We start from the raw sequence: 19,922 nt of genomic DNA, 5'->3' as shown, positions 1-19,922 counted from the left end.
CAGCGAGCAGGAGCTGGTGAAAACACAGTCTGTGAGTAAACAGCCATCACAGCCCCTGGCCATCTGGTCCTAGGCTCTTCGACAGGAGAAGCAGGAACAAACTTGTGGGCAGAGGGAATTTGAGGTGCTGGGGGCAGTGGGAGGATGAGGATGCACACAGTTACCCACTGGGCAGCCCACAGACAGCTGTTTTGGTCATTTACAACTCAATGCAGACAACAGTCAGTGCCCGAAAAGATCTAATCTGTTTTAGTTCTCCTTTATAAGGTCTCAAACAGGTAATCTTTAGAGTGCTTACCTGATCTTTCCAGAGAATTAAAAATAACAAAGCCAGCCATAAAAAGATAGCACTGTATTTATATTTTTACTGTGTAGTAATGTACAATGCGGAGATGATCAGGGCTATTCTCCTGGATCTCAGCAGAACATTTGCTCATGCACATGACCAGCTGTTTCGTCTCTAATTAAAAAGATCTGGAGTTGGCTAAGCTGCAGCTAGATATGATTACTGGTTAGTACCTAAGAGTGTTTTAATCCATACATGAGCAGCTTTTTCCCCTAAATTAGTAGTGATGGATGGAGATACAAAAAAAATCCAGGATTCACTAATGATTTATTATCATTTATTAAGTATATATGTTGCTGATGACAACATTGTATGTATGCTTGATTCTGAAATATTGCTATAGGCCAAAGATTTACAGAAGTGCTTTTGTAGTCTTCAGAATGGTATTATGAAAGTAAAGTACTTATGAATAATAAGAAAACTAACAGCCTTATCTGGCATAAATAAGAAAGTTCACCATCTGTTGTTTTTTAAATGAAAACCTTTGATGGTAATTACTTAGAATCCAGCAAGTTTCCAAAATTTGGATTTTTGGCATGACTCTCTCCAGAAATTTAGCACTCACGTAAGTAATTAATACTATAAATCTTACACTGGTTTGATTATGAATGATGAATCATTGTCTCACAATTATAGCAGAAGAGACTGCCAAACATGTCCATTTGTCGATATATGCTTACAGAGCACTGGTTTAGTGCAATCTTAAGTGAAGTGTTATAACAATGTAAAATGAGATTTCATTATTTGCTCTACAAGCATAAATTATGATCATTGTTATTGTTTTCCTGGCGCCTGAAAATGGATTTGGGATTGGACATTTTAACTGATGTAATCCAAGATTAAGTGGCAGAGCTTTCTTTGGAGCCTCTAGCCTACAGAAACAGTCTAGCTGCAGTTATTAAAGTCCTTGTACGCTCAGAGCAAGATTTTTGCCCTTAGTGTACCTCAGTGTGTTTAGTATATGTGATGTGTCAAATAGGTTTTCAATATAATATAGTACATAACATGAGCAGAGAAAGAAGCAGCATCAAGTCCTTCAAAATCCTTATGGAAGAAAGGATTCCTTAGAGCAAGATGTCCAATCCGAGATTTTCAAAGGTGTTTTAAGCTGCTGCACTCCATCTATTGGTATTTTCTTTCTATTTTTTATCTAAGTAGCGGAACAGTGAATAGTCACTGAACCTGGATATTCTTTCAGATTAGGGCCATTTTATGTTTTGAAATCTTGTCCTAAGATCTGCACTAAATTTGGCTACATGTTCACTGTGGTTTGAAATGTGCTTTTTTTGCATTTACCAAGCATGTACACAGCTGTCATGCTTTGGGACAGGTAATAGAATAAGGCTGTGTATTTCTCTGGACTGGTTATCAATCATAAGCACTGTTTCTATTTTTCAGGGCAAGGTCACCATTCTGAAAAGTTTCCCTTAGGGTGATAATTTTTCCAGCAATAAGGATAATATTGTCCTTGTGGTTTCACAGTGTCCCACACAGCAGACAATACCCAGTTTCACATGCAACAAAAACAAGCAAGAAGCATGTACTCACCCACTTGTCCATGTTGGGATAGTCATGCTCTGGATCAAAAAGGTGTTGGTGCAGCTGGTAGTCCCTGCTGAACTCTGCTGTGTCTGGGGTGTTCTCTAGACACCCATCATCAACTGCAAAAGTACGTTAGAAAGCACTGAGTTCCTAGTAGCTTTGAAACACACAGCATGTGCCACATTAGTCAGCAAACTTCTTAAATGCAATCATGCAATTGAAAAAAAAAAAAAAACTGGATGACTAGAAAATAACTTTTTTTTCTTTTGAAATGAGTTTGACAGGATGTATTTATTAAAAAAAAAAAACACCCAAAACCCAAAAATCCTCACAACTTAATGAAACTTCAAAGCTGAAGAAATTTATTTTCTAAGCTCTTCCCCTCCTTTATGTTTTTCTTTAAATTACTGCACTTAATTTTACCCAGATATGCATCTTTATATATATAGGAACAGAATATAAGAATATAAAGGAATATTTATATAAATATAAAAAGAATATAAGGAATATTCTTTTTTAAATGCTTACAGGTAGTTTTAGAAGTTTATAAGGCACTACTTTTGAATGTCATAGTTAAACAGTGCTGTGAGCAAAGACAGAATTACTTTCACTCAGTGGCTCTTCCTGCAGCTCGATTTCTGGTTTGCTACTATGTTCAAATTGGCTGAAAATCATTTCTGCATCATAAGATCTCATAAAAATGCTATGCAGCAGAAGTTTTATGATTAAGACATTTCTGTAGATTGGTAATTAACTTGATTGGTCCAGAAAACTCCTTTAACCACAATAGAAGGTTTGTAGACAGTGCCACATCAAGATAATATCCTTTCAAAAATCAGCGTATGGTCTTTTTACCAAAATAAGTCATCTTTAGCTTAAACAAAGTTTCAGCAACTTGAGGCCAGAGTAGCTTTTTGGATAGAGTCTGCTCCTGGAGCTCCCACTGCTTTGCCAGCATGGGGAGCTTGCAGTCCAAGTTCCTCTCAGACATACCCAAGGACATCCTACCAGCCAGGGCATGATGCTGGGCATTCAAACAACTACATCTGCCAGAACAGAGGCACTCCAGAGCACACACCTGTGCACTTTCCCTTCTGTCCTTGTGTGTCATCATGTATAAAGATTTGCAGATGGAGTATCTTTTTCCCTTAGATGTGGGAAACAGTAAAGGCTTGACTCAAAACTGAGTTGATCCAATGACCTGAGGAGGTTATTCTGAGTCCAGCAGATCCAGCTTTCTCTCTTTTCTGCTTGGGATGGGGAAAAACAATAAAATTTCCAACAGAAAATGGGAAAGCTCTTAATACTGGCTAAGTAACATAGAAACTATTAAAACACTTAGAAATTATTTCAGTCTCAGCAGGGACAAGGTTGTATCAAGAGAGAAACAGGTGACAACAGAAGTGTGGTAACCCTTTTAGAGCATTTGTGTCTTTGGTAGAAAACAAAAAGGGCAGCTGGTCATATGGGTGTCCTCTATGACTGCTAATCCAAAAGTCTTCAACTCAAGTGCTCCAGGCTTATGTATTCCTGCTGTGGAATGTGCATATGTAGACAGTGACTGGAAAAATTGTTTTCCATTAAGCAAATCCACAGACCTGATTGAGGAAGGCCTCTAGTAATTTGTATGCATAATACAGTCACCACTTGAATTTCCATTTAAGGCTCTGAAAAACATTTTACTCTAATCCTAGTAGATACTATCTTCACTCACAGCATACCTATGACAGAACCATTTATCTGAGCAGCCAGCAATTCCCTAAGAATTCCCCCCGTGTTCAGATCTGACTGTATTAGTTTAGCTAGCAACTTTTATTTCACCTAAGAAAGAAAAATTGAAGGGATTTTCAAAGACATTTCCCTGGATGCCGTGTTTTTAATTTATTTATCTAATCACTAACAGAAGTCTAATGGGCAAGCACAGAAGATAGAAAGACTGTGTGTGTGCTTGCGTGTGAGAAAATCTAAACCCATCATTTGCAACTTGTCAGGCAACAGCTATAGTGAACAAACTGGAAGATGAGGTATTATTTCAGAAGAGATGTAGGCATCATCACCAAACAGGCTGTGATAGAAAACAGTAATGAAGGACTATTTGAAATTTTGTCAAATTTTTGAATGAAATGCAAAAACACTTCACAAAACTTTTCATAACAAATACTATTTTTTGATGAATTCTAAGCTAGTTAGAACATTTTAAAATAAGAATACAGACAACTGTTCCACATTATCCAAATAAAATAAAAGAAGACTAAACAGAAAACATTTTGAAAGGATCTCTTAGCTCACAAATAAAAAATGAGAGAAAAATAGAGTGCTCATTCCCAATTCCAGTTCCCAAGGCAGCCAATGGGTGTTTTACTACTGCTTTCAGTACTGGAAGTCATTCCTTGGCTCACGTAACAGGAAAAAGATCAGTTCTCTCAGGCTATGTCTATATCATGCACATGCAGTGCTGCTTTAGTGACCCCTCAGCAGCACGCCCTGCAGAGCTCAGTACCTGCACAGCTGGAAGCTGAGGGACACCCTGCGTGTCCAGGGCACTGCTCTGGCTCTCTGAGCTGCACTGCCCCTCTGCCAGAGCCAGCCTGCATGCAGTGCCTCGGGGTACATCCACGTAGTTCTCCATTTCTTGGCACACATGCACCCTCAGTGAGCTATAAAGACACATGGACTGGAGCCAAGGTATCTTAAATATTGACTCATGGTCTGGGTTGGAGATCAGGGCAGACAGTTTCATTCCTCTTGGCACAATGAAAGTCTCTAAAATAAGGGTAAATCTCATCTGTGCAGAGTAACTTTTTTCAGGGGCCAGCTTAAAAATGAACTCCCTTGGGAATAAGATGCTCTCATATGTTGTAGAAAATAAACCATCTTCTACTCTGAAGTCAAGATGATTTTTTCCACGTGATCTTCTCCAGCAGTCATATAGCAATACAGAAGGTGCACATACTAATTAAAAAATCCCACAACAAACAAACAAACCTCACCTGAAATACTAAAACACCCAATTTCTCAACAGTTCTCCTGGGGTAGAGAATGAAGAAAACCCTCCCTGCTGATTAAGGGCTGTACAGTGCTGAAAGACTGGAAGATGTACAGTGAAGACAGAGGTACAGCTGAATTACCTGTTTTTCCAAGAGGGCAGGGATTTGGAGGGTCAGGATACCCTTGATCTTCACTGAAATCCTTTGGTACATTATCTCCTGTCAGCTCAGCCACGATGTTTGGGATATTGCCGTAAGGACCCAAGTGCTGGAGACCCTCATGTGCACCACCTAGCAAAGACAATTTATGCACAGTCTTTTTACAGGATTAAAAGTGTAATTACTTTAGCTGGTGCAAGTAATCTAGACTTCAATTTAAAATATAATCTCTCTATATATATACATAATTATTTTAGAGACAAATCCAAGTTTAGATTTCAAGCATCTCTTTTAGAAACATAACCATGTGACCTAAGTCCAGTAACTTAGATAACAAAAAATAAAACTAAGAAACAAAATCAGCCATGTATTATTAATCTTAGGGTTTTTTCCTTAACTATGAAAGTCTTCGGCAAGAAAACACAAAGAATTATGAGACTATAAAGAAACTTGATACATTTACTGCACAATCACCTTCAGTCACTGATACTGCTACTGTTAATTGGAGCAACTAACAATAGAAGATGTGGCAACACAGTATCACAGCAGGAAGACAAAGTTAATGACACTGTAGAAAATACTACGTATTCAGCCTAGAAATACATTAATAAATTAAGTCCCAACGGGACTTAAGGCATTAAGGTCCCAAGGGGACTTAAGGTATTAAGGTCCTTGGGGACACAGGGTATTCTAGCCAAGTTGGTTGTGTACACCTAGAAAAATTATTTTTAGATCAAACCAATACTTAAACGTAAATTTGCATTTGCTGTTTCAATGATGAAAAGTGGTGCAAAGTCCCTGTTGATGGGAATCTTGTTCACGTGTACCTCCACATTAGTCAGCGTAGTATGAAACATCCCAGTCTGACTTCCACACCTTTCGGTACAAGATTCTGTTTTCCCTGTTCCCTCTGGGACTCAGAGCCCCATCACTGCAGGGTTACAGCAGCAGTGTGCAGCAGGTTTTGTAACTCAGTGGCAGAGGACACAGTGATGGCCTGTGGCTCTTGGGCAAATGCACCCAAAACCAAAAAGTGTGCCATGGCCTTCTTCCCCACACCTCAGCTAGGTGCCTTGCCTTTGACATGTAGGGTCTTCCACTAAGGAACTGGGAACCAAGCTCAGGCCACTCTCTCTCTCTATGCCTCTCCACAAATAATTATCTGTCACAGATCTTTTCTGCATGCCTTACTGGCCAAATGCATCCACAGGCTAAACCCCAGCTGCTTGTGGAGTTTTTTAAATACTATTGTACACTATTCTTTTGAATTTCAGACAAATAAAAAGTTTCAAGCATGTTCTTTTTCCCTGACAAAGACAGCCACCACACACACTGCAGCAACTGAGATGGTTGTGTGACAGCAAAGCAATATTTTTTTTAAACCCTATATAATGAGGGTTAACAACATACAGTCGACATATAAATTCCACTAACAATGAATTGAGAGGAAAAGGAATTTGAACAATTGGAAAATGTGAGTTAAAGAGTGAACACAGACACAACTGCTTGGGTAAATAGCAAAATCACTGTATTATCACCAAACAATCTTATTTTGAATTTATATATTTTTCATAGATCCAGAAGATGTGAATAAAGCCTCTGAACATGAAAGCTGCTCCAAAAGAATCATTCAAGTACTCCTGTCCCAAATTACAAATAAACATTACCAGCCTAAATCATCTTTTATACAGCCAAACATTGTAAGCTAATATAATCACTCGCAAAAATTGCTAACAGAAGGCACTCAAATACAAATACAAATTTTGTATTCATTTCTACATTTAGAAGTGGCAGCTGAGGCAAATTTTGCAAATTAATTTTGCAAATGATCAGCTGGATGTTGGCATTTAGTACCAGAAGCAAGTTAGTCTATAAGCACATATATTTCCATTTTATTTGCACAATGGACTAAAATCTAATCAACGTGCTGATTTCCCCCCTCAAGTACAAGGCTGTTATTCTGTAATGCAGTGTTGCAGAAAAGTTTGACAGATATCTAACAAACATAAAACTACCCCATAGAAAAACTGCATCTCTGGTATGTGGGGGTTTTGCTTGTAGCTGACCATGAGATCTGGTACTAAAACCAGGATAGCATTATACCCACTCTGAACTCTATTATACATTTACAGTCCATAGTCCACACAAAGATAATGCTTGTAACACAATAATGTTATGGTGATGAGGTTAAAAAAATGGGTTACATACATTTAATCTAATGTAACTTAATAACATGTCTAATGTAGAGCATAAAATACTTCTTTTGTCTTGAGTTCCTTCACGTGAAGATTGATTACATATATGTTCTTAAAAGCATCAGGTTATGATTCTGCTGTAAACTACAGAACCACATAATCAATACGTGTTTGAACATCCTGTATACAATGTGGTTCACTGTGGGACAATCCATCAGATAGAAGCCTATCTATGCTTGCATGTGGTGCAGACCTCTTGGCACCAAAGCTCCATCCATAAAGAAAACAGAGGTACTTAGCAGGCTCCAGTGTGCTATATATACATGTAAGTTTAAACCGACTGCCAAGAATTCCCCTGACTGAGTACAAACCAATCTTTTTATATTAATATAAAGGATTGTTTCCTTTAGGTATAAATGTCCAAGATCATTTGAGTGTTTTTCCTTTCTTTCCAAAAGAGCTGCAGACAATAGCACCTGCTCTGGTGCCATAATTTAGCACACTTGAGTGATTTAATAGTATCAGCAAAGCTCATTCCTTATAAACTCTGATAAATAGTGCACTCAGTGAAAACCACAATAATAAAAATGAAATGCTATGAATATCCGAAGTAGGGGTATTATGTACAGTAACTCTCATTAGTTGCATTCATTTTAGTATTATAACATTACTCATTTGAAGAAACGTATTAGGATTAAATACAGTGCAGCTACCAAGTCAAAATATTGTGATACAAGCATATAAACTCAGCCACAAAAATAGCATGAGATGGGTTTCTTGAACCTTGAGGCAGAGTCTGAAAGAAAAAGACAAGGCAACTAAATATTTAGAGTCTTTTCCTATCCAAACGAACCATGAGGGACACCACTGTTAAATTATTCAAACCTCAAAAATACAGAATAGTACAGACAACACCCCTGTACTCAGAAAGGATGAGCTAGATAAATCTGGTTTTCCCATATTTCCTTACTTCTATGAACAGGCTTTTTTGTGTCACATACAAGCAAAAAAATCACTCCAAAACAATCAATCAGTTCCCTTTCACATGTAATTTCTGTGAGCATGTAGATACTTTACATTTCTACACAATAAACTAGATGTTTAAGTCTTTTGGGCTAAGATCAGTATTGTCCTAAGTAAGCTCTGAATTTAATTTAAAATATATGCACATATGTTGTCATCTGGCACTAGTCTTGAACTGTTGCAGGGTGGAAAACAAAAAAAGAACAATGTCTCTCACCATTATTATAATTCCAGAAAAGTATTTAATCAGCTCATCAACTGCTGGTATCATCTCAATTAGAGATCCTTGGAATGATTAAAAATTTTAAGTGCATACATTTCAGCTCATTTCTTTGTAAGAGCAGTACTGTCTGTGGTGATCTTCTACCCATGTAGACAACATAACCACTCCAGTCTTGGAAGGGGGGGAAAAAAAGGAAAAGAAACACAAAGAGCAACTAATTTCTTGCAAGTACTGAGTATTTCCCTGATCAAACACATCCAGTGGAAATGCTGTTAGTCCACTGAAGTTTTAGCTACTGCTACCCATCTATTGGTAGTGTAAAGCACAGCTGGAACAAATCTGTGGGGAGCAATCCTCCATATCAAATACAAACAGGTAGTGCTGTCCCCAAAGAGAGTCAGTTTAAGAAAGTCAATGAGAATGGATTTTCAAAAGTGAAAAATTATTGCAGAACATTGAGAGAAAAATAACAGGACAAATTTTCTTTTCAGTCTCATTGAAACCATTTCCCATGTCACAGTGAAGATGGAGTTACCCCAATTACAATTTCAGATAAGAGGTAATCTGGCCAATCTTAGCAAGGAGCTACAAAAGAGGATCATGAGTATCTGTTGTGAGTAAATAAATCCCAAATCCCAAGTTACAGTCCTTTACTTAGAGAGTCATCCTAGATGCCTTAGTCATAGTGTCCAAGATTCCCCTCCCAGATTCACAGGGGAATCTTCTCCCTAAGCGAAAATCTCATCTCTTATCTTGAACTGTACAAACTCCAAGCAAACATGAGCTGCAAAAGAAGCCTGGTATACCTTACCCCATTTGCCCAAGGTTCCTGAGAGAGAAAATAGATATTAATCTGAGATTTAATACCATATTTCCTACTTTGCAAAATCTTTTGTTAATCTGGGCTATTTGTTCTTATCACTGGGAAAAATCTTCCAAATTGTTTACAGTGTGTCCTCTCCGAATCAGAGATGTATCATTTTCCTTTCACAGTGATAGCTTCCCATCCTGTCCTGCACTTTCATCCCCAGTTATTTTGTGATATCTACTTTTGTTGTGTCATTGTCACATTCAAAATGAACATCTCCCTAATCAAAGGTAGGTTTGAAAGGCTGCTTCCCAGCACTCTTAAATGTTAAAATGGGACACCATTCACTAACTTACTTTTCCTTTATTATCTGCAGGACTCCCCACCATGTAAACTCTCAAAAAATCCTGAATGCAAAAAATGCATTTATGTTTTCCTTACCCTTTATAACATTTCTAAAGGCTTTACTGCCCCAATGTCATTTGCACTGTGCCTCTTCAGCTGCTTCAGCCTAGACAGTCCTATCCTGGCTGCTGAGATTCATTAAGCCCAGGAAGTGAGAGGCACTGAAAAAATTATAAATTATCACACTCTGTCTATTCCACAGAAGCTGCTAAACAAGAGAATAGGAAAGGAGAAAAAGCGTAGGAGAACAAAGAATGGAAAAATGCAAACCTAGCCAACTTCCTTAACCATTCAAGAGCATGCCTCGGGAGACTCAAAAACACTACAGCTATACATGCTCAGGCATCCCAGATTCCAGAGTCAGCTTGTCTTCTCCTTAATGACACAAAGTTTCTTAAAACTATAAAGGCTAATTTTGTTTTTTCTGCAGAGGGACAAAATTTTCTAAAGCCTTAAGCACACACATCACACAATTGCTGAACTTGCTTTCAGCGAATAAATTCAGTTTTATCCCGTGTTTTAATTATAAACAGTACAGCTATTTAAGATATGAAAGGCTCTTATTGTGAAATGGTTAGGACCAAAGTAATGTCCATGCCTCTCACAATAAATTTATAACAGTAGCTAAAATGTCATTATTATTCAAATTGTACACACAATAAAAAGGTCCAGCAGCCCACTTGCTGACAAAGCAAAAAACCCCCAATCTGTCCTTCAGTCTGAGCTATGGCTTTTGCACTTCACCATGTGGATAACTCACCCTTTTCACAAACACAGTGCAGAGCACAGCCATGGGCCTCTCTGCCACTCTGCCTCGCAGCCACCACACACCAGCAGAGTGCAGGGAAAGCACAGCCAGCAAAGAGCATCCTCCTGTCACTGTCACTGTCACTGCCACAGCACAGCCTGGCTAACGACCACGTGTGCAGCGTGGGGCTCTGGAGAACAGGGCAACTAATGGAAAACTGTGACCTCCTTTACCCCATGATGGACGGGACACTATTTCAATCCTATAAATGCAAATACTTTGGGACCATATTCCAATGGTAGATAGAATTTTACAGATTCATATTAAATTTCTCTATACCCTCTGCCAATATTAGAAAACATAGTTACTATAAAGCATCAGACAATAGAGAAGTTATCGTATTTCCTCTTCAGGTTTCTTACCTCTCTTAATGGATCTTTTCCTCTACTAATACATACAAAAAAAAAAATTGTGGCTACAAATCCCATTCTAATTGATTAACTATCTCTAGGTACATGACAATCTACTTAATTCTAAATCCCTACAGATCTGCCATCCTTCTTTCCCCAAATCTGCTTGAGAAGGGTCTCTTCATCCTTTGGTGGCATCTTTTAAAGATGACTTCATGAACAGCAGCAGTAGTCTGTACCACAGAGCAGTGGTTAGTAGGAGGTTTTAGGAGTTGGAGTCACATTATCTTCTTGGCTCCCCAGCAGGGGTGTGTGATGCTTTCACACCCTCCTGCTGTCATAAGAGGAGGACGTTGCAAGAAGAGGTTTCAAAACCTCAAATCTAAATAGGTCCATCAGTCAGATCCACATGCAAATAACAGAGATCTAGACAGAAACAGGGAGTAATACTCTTTTCTTCTTGTGTTCTCCACTGATTGATTTCTCTGATGAGCACACTGGCTTTGAGAATTTCCCCTGCATGTTCCCAGCCACAATGAGAACACAGGATTAGTGTCTGCACCCCTCCTGCAGCTCTGGGGCATCGAGGAAAGGCAGCTCCCAAAATTCAGTCTTGGCAGAGCTCATAGTGGTTACACCAGTGGCCTTTGCTGGATCCTGCCCTTGCTCCTCAAGAGGGAAACTTGTGAAACACAGAGGTAGCATGGTATGACCTCCACACAGCAGCACAAACACCAACTTGGCTTTCTTATTATTCACTGCTGGTCACGGCTTATAAATTCATATGGAATTGAGAATATTACAGGACAAATTTTCAAATACTTTCCTTTAATGAAAATAAAGTCATATCTCCTCATCATTTTCCTGTTTGTGGAGTTACAGGTATTAATATTGTATGTGCAATTTCTTAATAGAAATATCACTGAGATAAAGAAAATCCTCTGTAATCCACTGCTGTTATTTTGCACTGTCATTTGTTGCTGTCATTAAGTTTTAAATGCAGAAATTAGCATTCCAAGGCACCTGTCTTATGACATGCACCACTGCCTGATACTCAGATTCTGGTTTCAATTAACTCTACAATTTATGTAATAAAATCCAAAGAAAATAGGTATTTTAGTCAATTCTATACAAATCCAGGTATTTGCCATATTAATGTATAAAAAACTGTAGGTTTCCCACTTCCATTTGATCTTAAAATTTGAGATGTCCATTTAATTTTTGAAATCATATTTTCTGGGATATTTAATTTGAAAAGAAAAAATAAACCCCAAACCACAACAACAAACAAAATCTGAAAGCAGAGCCTAGTAGAATGATGTTGGGGTTTGAGTTTGTTTTTTAAATGTCAGGCCCATAACACAACATTTGATTAAACTCACGTGTGCTTCAGCAAAAGCTGTCCCAGTGTGAATGCAACTTCATGCTTTCAGTGCAGCAGGACTTTCTCTACAGAGCAGGTACAACAATCCAAGTCCCGCATGACTGTGTGTTCTCTTTGCACCAAACTGTGAGCACAAAGCAGCATCCCTGGCTGTGGCAGGTCTGACACAGCTCAGCCGTGTGCAGCCAGCCTTGCTTATTACTTCTAGTCACCCCAGGAAGTCCAAATGTATTGGGGTATAAGCATAGCACACATTAGCCCAAAAGTGAATGAGTGCAAAAGTAGTTTCTGCACTGGTTTCACTGAATGAATTCATCAGCAAAAGTTTCTGCAACTCTCTAATGCAAAGATTTTACTGTTCTTGTAGGAAACAAGTACCTGTCTTGCAGGTGTGGTAGAGGACAGACAGCAAAGTAATGCAGCAATTAATTTTCTTATTATTAAAATGTAAACAAAATAGACACTATTAACATTCATGAATAATCTGCATAATTTTATGACAGTAGGTTTCATGTAGAGTGTTTTTTTGCAGTCTGTGCTGACAAGCCATTAATTACCAGTTGTTAGTAGATATATTTGCATAATGCTCCAGACTCTCGAGTTTTATCATCTCAGTCTGACAAACAGTGACTGCCTTTTTCTAAAACAATAAACATGTACTTATTTCCTTTCAAAATAATCAAATAAACCTCAGCCTGTTCCCAGTAGCTATGAGCAGTGTCTGCAGGAGACTCAAAAACCTCCCTAAGAGGCATGGTATTTTTTATATTTCTTTATACCTACAAATGATCACAAGTAAAGAAATGTCATTTAATGTTGTCACTGAGTTTGACAGCTCTATGCCTCTTCTGCAGACTGAAAACTTCAGACTCAGGGCTGTCATGCCAGCACTTTTATGAACAATCATTTAATTTGAGGTGGTTTTAAGAAACGAAAACAAAACAACCAAATCAAACAAACAAACAAACCACACAAGAGGCTTTCTTTTGGATTGAATTTATGGTAGGCAATAATATTTGCAAAAGGAAAATAGGACTTCACATTTTCCATTTCAAAGTTAAGTGCTATAAACTGCCCAAGATGAGCTACTGCTGCCCCCGTGTGCTTAAGTGAGATTTTCACTGCTCTATGCAGGGTACAATAGGCCTGAAATTTACATTATACACTTATCGCCTTCTGCTCCTCAGGAAAAAAGAAAACAACAGGGGAAAAAACCAAAACCCAAAAAATAAACAAAACCCAAAAAATCTCCCTTAAATATTGGCACAAAATTTTAGGCATGCAGAAAAAGAAAAAAGTGTGGTCTCTTTCTTCATAAACTCCCTGCCAGGCAAAAAAAATTAACTTCTATGTTTTTGAAATATTGAATGCATTTCTTTAATTTATTCTTTTGTTCTCTTTAAACATAGATACTGCCCTCCTCTTATCTGTAGAAAGCTTGAATATAGCCCAGTAGGGCTTGCATAGTATTTTAGTGATAAACCTAAACAGTAAGTACAGAAACACAGCTACTCATTAAAAATCCCTATTTTGCTTTTCTATGTTTTCCACTCTTTTTATACATGCTGCTAAGTGACTCCAATATAGCTTTCTGATAAGATGAATTAACAAGAAGAGCGAATATTATTAGAGAAATTAGAGCAGTTAATATGAGCTTATTACCTTTAGGAATCAGGGGATGTACACAAAGAAAAACCTCTTAAGTGGCCAGCAAAAACCAGCTGCTCCTAAGACACCACTTTCAGGTACTAAAAACATTTTCACTTGATGCTCATCGTGCAGGATCCCTTTGGCTCCTGCCATGCTGCCATGGCTTGCACCATCTGCTGGCTGCAGTACACGAGCCTAGGGAATCAGCCAGCAAATTCCCATTTCTGTGACATGTTTGTCCTATTCCACTGAACTAGCAGAGCCCCAGCAAAGGAAGAGTGCTCACACTACCTCTGCACCTCCCAGAACTTCACAGTGATTTCCTGGTAGATTAAACTTTTTATCAGGCATTTTCCAGACACTATGCCTATTTTAGCAGCCTGACCTGAAGTAATAGGTAAATTGACAAAAGCAAAGGGAAGGAGAAGGAAAAAAAAAGGGACAAAAAAAAAAAGAAGAAAAAAGCCATGTTTTCATAGATTTCAACACAAGAAAAGGCAGAAATTTCTTTCAGTTAACAAGCTGTACATTTTTTTCTATCCATCAACAAGAAAACTATCTGGTCACATCAAAAAGAGAACATATGCTACTAAATGTAATTTTTCAGTGTCAATCTTTTAGTTTTCTTTGGTATAGAGTATGTGTGTGACTGCACTTTCTACAGCCAAGTCAGCCCTGAACTTTTTTTTGGAGAGGAAGGGATAGGGTGGGTGGGAGGCTAAGGATGGGAACGATCATGCATAGTTCCTTGCAACACATCCACTCTCTGGTTTTTAGCATTTTAAAGTCAAAATACAGTGATTAACACCAGAAAAAAATTTAGAAAGCTGAGATGGAAAATGAGCATGAGCAGGAAATCTGCTGGTGAACTAACAGCAATAATATTTTTGTTGGGTATTAAATTATTAAGATCTTATTCATGGAAATAATAATAACATGGAAAATGTGATTAAAATAATCACTCTAATTTGCAAAAAATTCATTATAATCAGGCTGCTAGAGTAAACTTGTCTATATTATCGCAGCCTAAATTTGTTTCCAAATTCCAATGCCACAAAAATTAATTTTTCCTGACAGTATGTTGCTTGCAAGTGTAGACATACAGTGGGTGAAATCTTGGCCTTTTGAAAACCAGTGGCACCTCCTGAGTTGTGGCTCAGCTGAAGCTGATGGCAATGACAGCTATCAACACTGCTGCAGGTCTGCACTGCTGGGGCTAATTCTGACAAAACATTTTGTTAAGTAAAACAGTTTTCTGCAGGAACATACTAAATTTATTAAGGTCTAATTGGCAGAAGGTTGTTTTTATGTTGAGATGCAACTTCTAGTCAAAGTGAGAAACAAATGCATCGCAGAACAGTCAGGGCATTAATGATGAGGATGCTGGCATGGAATGGAGCTGGTTTTAAATATTTACATTGGTCACTGAGACCCACAGCCTGAAAAATGGCTGGAAGTCAACACTTCTGGCAGCTCAGAATTTCTGATAAATAATAAGCAGTTCATACCCAATTTTACTCTCCATTACTTACAAGCAGAAATTCCTAATGAAGACAGAAGAGTAGTTCAGAAGAGTAGTGAGTGAATTACCACTTTGCCATGTTAGTATTTACAATGAAAATCCTGTTTTGCTGCAACACTGTTCTAATAATAGTTAAACCTCTTTCTTCCCCCTTAGTTTTACTTTCTATTATCATGTAGATTTTTTTAAGGACTTGCACACAGAATTATTAGCCAGTGATAACACTGTTACTATGCTGTGGAAAGCCCACTGGTAAATTCTTCAGAATGTGAAACCTTGTATGGATGTTATTTAGAAGCATATGGACTTATTTTTTCAGAATAAAATGCAAGTTTTGATGGACTGGCTATCCTATAATTCATGGTCTATATTTAAAAATAAACTCATGGTGAAAATTTACTGAATTATATGTACTTTTTTTAAAAAGCAGTATGAGAAAATATTGTGTTCAGTGATGTAAGACCACATTAACCTTGAAATTGCAAACACCACTTTCTTGGCTTGAAGTTTCTATTTAGATACTTTAAGACATATCTATTTATAGTTAGACATAATCACCACAAGAAACCAAAGAAACAGCAAGTGATTACTATCTGAAAAACTCACCACAGAATACTCTATAAAAAGCAACATTGATACAAACGCCTGATTTGCTTGTCTAATTCTACACTGACTGATAGCATTCACCTCACAAGAGCATTTCCTTTTGCAGAAATTTCTCAATAGGCTGTTAAATATCCATGGTAGGCTTAAAAAAAAAATGAAGAGTCACCCTTATCTAAACAAGATGGGAATGTTAAATATGATAATTCAACTGGATTGATCATCTTTCTGTTTTACTCTGTTATGCACACAGATGGATTTTTTAATTTAAAAAAAAAAAGGAGAAACAAAAAAATGTTTGTCCAACCTGCTGCTTGTGGAAGACTCTACAGATGACTGGAAAACTAGCATTACTTCAGTCTCACCTTCAGTCTCATTACTTCTATTGAATACTACAAAATGTTCAATACCTATAAGAAGACATGCATGGTCTGATTTTGCTAACACTGTAATTAGAAAGTAATGGCAAACAGCTGAGACTAAATATTTGCCACGTATTCAGACTTCTTTATATTTTCTAAGGTTTCTCTTTTTAAAAAAATGTCTAAGGAAAAGAGGAAAACTGAGACTAAAATTACTCCCTTCTCCCAGTCTGTCCTAATGTATGAACATTCAAAAAGGAGGAGAAAAGGGTACAGACCAAATTATGCCCTTTAAACTTAATCTCTCTTATTTAAGTTTGCAGAAAAGTATGTGTCCATCAAAGTTTCTTTGGAAAATATGTGAACTTAAGTCTACAATTATCTGGTAGAAATGCCCATTCAGCTTTAATTCTCTCCTCCATTAAAGCAATTGTACCTGTTTGGCTAGGAGAGTCTGTAGATTAGAAGGAGGATAAAATAAAGAACATGGACTCATGGACTGTGGAGTCACTACATTTTGTCAGATTGATTTAATTCTGAGAGAAAGGTTGGGGCCTTCTGCCCTGTTTTGATGTTCACACACAAACACAATATTTGGAGTTTCACACCTTCAACCTCTTGGTGTCATGCCAAAATAAAAGCTGATTTATTCGGTAAAAATAGCTACACACTGAAACATCATCCCAATATCCTAACATTTGAGCCAGATATTTCAGATGATTTACATAGCTGTAAAAGTCTGATTCCAAGGAAAACTTACACAGCATGAGATCAGAAATACTGGCCAAAAAAAATGAAGCTGAGCCCAGAGCATTCATCCCTGCAGCACAGTTTTGAGGTGCTACATGTGGACACAGGGAGAGGAGCACCCCCAGTCTTTTATCTCACATGGCACCACAAACACTTGATGTCTTCTGGTTTGCAAATATTTCTAAAAATCCACGAGATTTGGCCTCTATGGATCACATTTGTTTCAGATTAAATATATATGTAATATATTAATACATGTTATTCAGGAATAATTTAGTTAACCCATTGTTTTGAGGCAGTAGAAATCAGACAATGCCAAGACAACATAACTTTCTCCTCAAAGCCTGTATATTAAAAACCCCCACTACTTCTGCCAAAACATTACACTAAAGAAGGTGGAATGTGGATGGTGATTTTAAAACAAAGATCAAGCAACAACATGGTGAAAAAGTCCATGATTTTAGGCTCAGGATATTCTTTCTGCATCTATAAACAAACCATTAATTATTACCAAAGCACACTAACAAATTCATCGTAACTGAAAAAAGAAATTAGCTACCTTCAATGCTCTGTGGGCCAACAAGGTTGGTAGCCTGGTGTGCTGGATATTCTACCCGGGGTCTGGCAATGCCCAGTTGCTCCATAACCCCATGGAGGAGCCTCTGAATATCTGCTTCAGTGACCCTGTCAGGTGTCCTAGGGCTGTGGCTAAAGGCTGAAGCCAATCCAAATGCCAGCAGAAATATCATGTTGCAAAGCAAGGTAGTTATCATAGTGGTAGCCACTTCTATCCTGTGAAAAAGAAAGGAATTTGATTATAAATTTTAGTGGGGGGGGGAAAAGTCCTAGACACATGGTGGAAATAGCATCTGATCTTACTACTGGACTTCACAGTTCACTACCACAGCTTCTAGGGGCAGCTGACACTCTAGCCAGCTGGAATCTGGGCAGGGGGAGCTGCAGGCAATAAAGTAGATATGTTCTTCTCCTCTAAAAGAAATATTATGTAGCAAACCGCAAAAATCAATTTGCTGATTTGCATTTCCCCATACATTAATAAACAGTCACTGCAAACAAAACGAATCTACTTTTTCATTGGATGAGAATACGTCATCCACTACATTATCCACCCCTCCACCCCCTCCATGTTTATTATGCTATTTTATAAAGCTCTGGTCTAAAAGTCAAGAACTCTTCAGCCAGGAACTGCGTTTTCCAAGCTCTATTCTTAAGTCGCCCAGAAATCAATGAGAAACTGCTGAACAACCTGGATATATTTTGCTTGCACCTTAAGACAAAAGGCTTCTGACTTCATATGCACCATCTTTCCCACCTAGAGCAAAGAGATTTCATTTGCTTCCTCGAATCCCTTTCACTAATTGGCTGCACAGTGTAGTTTACTTAGGGAAAAAAGAACAAACCCTTAGCCAACAACAAAAAAACCCCACAACAAGCAAGTACCACTTGCTGTCCTCTTTGAGAGGCTGAATTTTAATCAGAACGCTTGTTTCCTTAAAGCTCCTTTTCCCTTCGCATCAGAGACTAATTAAAATGCATCACTTCCAATCCCCTGAACAAACAAACCCCCTCGAGTTCCCTTGTCTTGCCCAACACACGCACAGCTGCCTGATTTCTCCACGCCAGACGTTTAAAGATGCTCCGATGCTCCAGCCTCCGGCGCAAGGCACCTGGAAACGCCTTTGAGGCAAAAATGGCTGAAAACCTCAGTGCTGGGAATATTCCCCGCTCCGCCTGCGCGGCTCCCCCAGCGCACCGCGCTCCCCCCGCAGCCCTCCCACTCCATCAGCCCCTGCAGCCTCCGTTCCGAGGGAAAAACCTGCTTCCGACACAACATTCCCGCTGCCCCTCGGCCCTGCACAGCTTCCCCTCTCCCGGCAGCCAGGGCAGCAGCACGGAGCCCCCGCCCGAGCGCCCCGCTCACCTCCCGCTCCCGGCGCGGCTCTGCGGTGCGGCAGCTCCGCGGCCGCGCATCCTCCGTGCAGCCACGGCCTCCCGAGAGCCCGCCTGCCCTGCGGCCGGGACATCCTGCGGGGCTGTGTCCCATGAAGACACTAAGCTCGGGAGGATAGTAAACATCTCCCTTTTCAATTTAACAGAACCGTGTCAAAATAAAACGCTAAGGGATTGACAGATTAACGGTTACAGAAATAAGGTATTACATACTCCTGCGAGCGTATCCTTCTTCCTGCTGTGATTTCTCTCTCCAGAATAATATGATCAATGGTTTACTTGCGGGCTGTTACCTAACTGCAGGTTTACAGGGTAACAACATGGCAACCATCTCCAAGGAATTACAGGTGAAGGGCTCCAGATTAAGCAAATCCAGACACACCATCCAGAGCAGAGGTTACCAAGAAGACAACTACAAAAGGATCTTGCTAAATGAAGTCTCTCATCTAAAACAGCACTTGGCAAAACGGTAGCTTCTAAAGGCTATTTTATGTATCACACTTTCCCTGCTACTGCCAGGAATGTGTCACATCCCAGTTTACTATAGCCATCTACAGAAAAACCCTGAGATTATACCTCATAAACCACAATAGACACAGGAACTACACTTCCACATGTAGATTACTCTCGCTTTTTGCTGGTCTCTGATACATTATGCAAACCTGTAACTTGCAGGATGAAGCAGCAGGGACTCCCACTTGGCACCCAGCATTTTTCTGCAGAACATAATCAACTTTATATAAACGGATGTGTGTCCAAACTATTCTGCAAAACCTCTAAAAACAGAGTCTAAACTTTGACAATTTTTTTTCTGTTATGGGTTTCTTTGTCAGG

General features: G+C 38.7%; 1 protein-coding gene across 4 annotated transcripts in view; it reads right to left on the bottom strand.

Moving 5' to 3' along the window:
- Positions 1-19,439, bottom strand: part of SCG5 (secretogranin V) — a 28,971-nt gene extending 9,532 nt beyond the window's left edge. Inside the window, exons 1-4 of one of the 4 annotated variants that reach the window (XM_085062044.1) lie at positions 19,302-19,439; positions 17,677-17,909; positions 5,017-5,166; positions 1,895-2,007 (exon numbers count right to left, since the gene is read on the bottom strand). In XM_085062044.1, coding sequence (XP_084918170.1) covers positions 1,895-2,007; positions 5,017-5,166; positions 17,677-17,890 — 477 coding nt within the window. In that variant the 5' untranslated portion in view covers positions 17,891-17,909; positions 19,302-19,439. The other 3 variants (XM_085062041.1, XM_085062042.1, XM_085062043.1) reach the window with 3 other exon arrangements.
- Between the last annotated feature and the right edge of the window lie 483 nt (positions 19,440-19,922).

This window comes from Lichenostomus cassidix, chromosome 5 (genome assembly GCF_008360975.1).
Source record: "Lichenostomus cassidix isolate B80296 chromosome 5, HeHo_3.0, whole genome shotgun sequence".
NCBI classification, from domain to species: domain Eukaryota; kingdom Metazoa; phylum Chordata; class Aves; order Passeriformes; family Meliphagidae; genus Lichenostomus; species Lichenostomus cassidix.
Note: the sequence above shows the minus strand (reverse complement) of the source record. Positions and strands in the feature narration are given on the sequence as shown.